This window comes from Hydra vulgaris, chromosome 14, assembly GCF_038396675.1.
Source record: "Hydra vulgaris chromosome 14, alternate assembly HydraT2T_AEP".
NCBI lineage: Eukaryota > Metazoa > Cnidaria > Hydrozoa > Anthoathecata > Hydridae > Hydra > Hydra vulgaris.
Genome location: NC_088933.1, coordinates 25,241,070 through 25,245,000, shown reverse-complemented (window position 1 = coordinate 25,245,000; position 3,931 = coordinate 25,241,070). Strand labels below are relative to the sequence as shown.

The 3,931-nt window shown below is 27.1% G+C and overlaps 1 protein-coding gene across 2 annotated transcripts in view; it reads left to right on the top strand.

The window, feature by feature from the left end:
• The window catches only part of LOC100214422 (contactin-3), a 34,331-nt gene extending 30,910 nt beyond the window's left edge, over positions 1-3,421 (top strand). For both annotated transcript variants that reach the window (XM_065818161.1, XM_065818162.1), the window contains exons 7-10: positions 676-869; positions 1,792-1,939; positions 2,102-2,232; positions 2,375-3,421. In XM_065818161.1, coding sequence (XP_065674233.1) covers positions 676-869; positions 1,792-1,939; positions 2,102-2,232; positions 2,375-2,844 — 943 coding nt within the window. In that variant the 3' untranslated portion in view covers positions 2,845-3,421. The remainder of the gene's footprint in view (positions 1-675; positions 870-1,791; positions 1,940-2,101; positions 2,233-2,374) is intronic.
• Positions 3,422-3,931: the final 510 nt, after the last annotated feature.

The following is a 3,931-nucleotide window of genomic DNA, read 5'->3' as shown; positions in this document are numbered from 1 at the left end:
TTTTCAGATGTAACTACATCTGGAGAAAATTATTTGAAGAAAAAGTACCAGATGTAGTTACATCTTTCTAAATATGTTGTTAAGGGTCGTTGAATTTTTTAGATGATATTGGACAGATTTTATTAAAGTAAAAGAAAAATACTGATGATCTTGGACTATTCCCCAGATGTTGTTGGGCAGATGTACTAATCTTTTGCTATTTGGGTAGATGTACTAATCATTTCCCTCTTTACAATACTGTTTATTTTTGTAATTTTGGATTCAAAATTGTTTTCATGTTGTCGTAATAACTAGGTTTTTAACATTAACTGCATTTGAGGGTTTTTTTAAAACTTGTATACATAAAAAATTGACTGTCGTGGTTCTAATCTCTTAAGTAGAAACTCCTATAGGATGATTAGGCAGATTGAACCATCAACCTCTCTGTACATGATTTATTTGTTTTATTGACTAAATATTATATTTGTTTTAAAGCTTATTTTGTTATCGAGTTTTAAAATTTTAAATCCAATGTCACAAAATCAAGTTTTATAGCTGTTTATTAATTTGAATCTGAAGATCGTGACTTTAGTCTTTTTGTATTACCTAGAAAAACAGGTTTTAGATTTAATATTTTGTAATATTGTAATTATTTTAAGTAAAGAAAAACTGATTATTTTTATTTTTATAAATTAGCCCCCAACCAGAAATAAAATGGTTCCGAAATGGTGCTTTGATAAATGGGAATGATTCTAAGTATGTTGTTTTTCCTTATCAATCTGGTAAGTTGACAATAAAAAGTCTTGACAGTTTTGTGGAAGGACAGTACAAGTGTTTGGCATCAAATAAAGTAGGTCAAGTTGAATCAATTGGCGATGTTCTAATTGCCAGTAAGTCTTTTAATTTCAAATTGGTAATTAAAAAAATGATTATAATAATTTTAAATTTGTAATTAGAATAGTTACAAGAAAAAATTAATTATATTATAGCTTAATAAAATATTTAAATGTAGCTCTTAAATTATAAGTAATTTTAGCACCTAAATTTTATAAGCATTTCACCTTGGCTTTTGTGAACCTAAAGGCGATCTCTACATACTTAACATAAACTAAAGTTCATTTTCATTGTTGTTGTTTTTATGTTAAGTTTCTAACTTTTTATTAGTGATGGGTCATTTGTTTTGTATTTATGTATATCAGATTGCTGATGATCCTTTCAAAACATTATTGGCATTTTTTTATTCTTTAAAACAGCTTTATATATATATATATATAAAGCTGTAAATATATAAATTTATATATATATATATATATATAAAATATATATATATATATATAAACAATTACTGCTTGATTTATAAAAAATAATTGCACATATCATGGTTTCCACTTGTATTTTTATTTATGTTTCACCTGTTACCATTGACAAGTCAGAAAAACAAATAGCCAAACTATACATTTCTTTAATATGGTAAATTTTGAAAATTATGAACTTTTTAACGCTGGAATGCAAGTGTTCTTACTTTATTTGAATTCAGAGGGTTAAGTTAAAAAAACTGTAATTAGTGGTTGTTTTTTTTTTACAATTTTATTTGTTGATAAAAAAAATATTCATAAAAGTTTTTGCAGACAATCTTTAGAATGAAGAAAACCATAAATAAAGCAACCAAATATAACAATTGCGATTGTTGATGTTTGATTTAAACTAAATATTTTTACTTTCTGGATAATGTTGAAAACGTTTGATAATAAAATACATGTTATATTATGCCGTGTTAAATTTGTAATTAATTATAATTTTTTTATATTGTAGTTCCAGTGAGTTTTAATAAAAGCCTTATACCTACTGTTGTGGTCAATGGAGGCAATGTAAGTATGGAATGTTCAGCTACAGGAACTGAGCCGATAGTTTATGAATGGTATAGAAATGGAAGCCTCTTAACATCGTATGCTTCTGGAAAGTATATAACTTCTTTTGATTATTGTTACTAATTTATTTCAATAGCTTTTTTTTTGTTTGTTTTGTTTTTTTATAAAAACTCATCAAAAGTTAGCTATTTCATAAAGTGTTAATTATATTTTATCTAAATTGTGTTGCTAACGGTAAATTTTAAAAAATTTAGTTATTCGATGGTAATTAATGGCGGGAAACTAGAAATCAGTTCTGTTCAATTTGCTGATGCTGGATCTTATCAGTGCTTTGTGTCGAATAAATATGGACAACAAACTAGTGCGACTATTTTAACCGTTAAAGGCACGCATTTTATCATACAACTTTTTTTATCAAAATTCAAATTATAATTTCTGATTTTATATATTAGATAACCTTATATATTTAATAACTTCTACATGTAGTTGAGCTTGTAAAATCAGTTTTGATTATATTTTTTCTTTAGCCTCAAATGTAGTAGATCCGGGAAGTCGGCATATTTCATCTAACAACAATGTTTTTCCACTTAAGTACATTATTATAATTGCCTGTGCAACAGCTTCATTAATTATTTTAATGTTTGGAACTATACTTGTTTGTCGTTATAAAAAGAAATATAAAAATCACAAAAGAGCTATTTATGTACCGTCTACAAGAAGAAGTAAAAAAAACTCTATTGATCTTCCTTCACCTCCAAAATCATTTACTGAATATAGTGATGATGAATTCTCGTCGGACAGTGAGAAACCGGTTGATTTTATTGATTCAACGACTGTACCACGGCAAAATTATAATCGTAGAATAGAAAATACAGTACAGCCTAATAAGGATTTGCATATTTACTGCGATATAACAAACATTCAAACTGAAAACCCACAAAGCAATTCTTTGACTACTAATCAATGGAGGAACAGCACTCCATCTGCTATTCTATAAAAAAAAAAGTTTTTTAGTGTAATATTTTAATTAATATTTTCTATTAATTCAAAGCTAAAGAATAATAAGCGCAATGCTGAAAACAAAAGTGAAACCTTGCAAATGTTTACGTTAAAAAAAGATAATTCAGGGCCGAAATAGCGGTAAAGTAGGCCAAGCGCATAGGTTGCCATGTTTATTCAAGTAGTTTGAGCATACGAATAAAGTTAATGTTCTACTGCATTTTAGTCATTAAATCAATGAAGATGAAGACTCTTCCTGAAGCGCTTAAGCACTAAGGCATTTTGATACTTCTGCCCTGAATTAAAAAGTCCCCAAGCAAATAGTTAACATTTTATTCAATTATATTTAGAAATGGTGTAAAGTTTTAAAATTTATATTTTCATTACCAAAAAGAACTTTTTTTCAGGTTCCTTTTTGCGTTAACTACATTATTCATTATTTGTTGTAAGCTTTTTTTTTTTATATAATTTAACTAATTATTGTTTTTTTAAGTTAAATTTTTTTAAAGCTTGCTTTTAAATTTTTATACATTTGGAAGTTTTTGTTACCAAGACAAATATATTATTTTTTTGTAGTCATGTTTTTACAAATCTTTATGCAACTTGTTTTTATATGCACACAAAAGGTCACTACAGCTTAATTACATCTAAAAATAGTTGTATGACTTAATGAAGACAATTTAACTTTAAAGGCGGCAATAAGTTGAACTTGTTGCAGTGAACTATTGTAATATTTGCTCAAAATTTTTTTTTCTTTGCTAGACCGTCTAATCACGGTTACACATGTTAATTTATATCTCTTGTGCCGTCATCCACTTTGTCATCGTCTGAACATCGTCATATGCGAACGCTAAAATAATGCTTGGAGTGACATTTACAAGATTCTCCTACTGTATTCAACCCACATAAAAATCAGGCTGATGCATTGACAAGAGTTTCAAAAACCTCGTTAAATGAATTTTCATTTTCAATTTGGGTGTACACTGAAAGATTCCTTATCTCGGCACAATTAATATGCATTGCATCATTGATGCAACAACGTTTTTGTAATCTGAGATATTTTAATTGTGATATAAATTTTTATA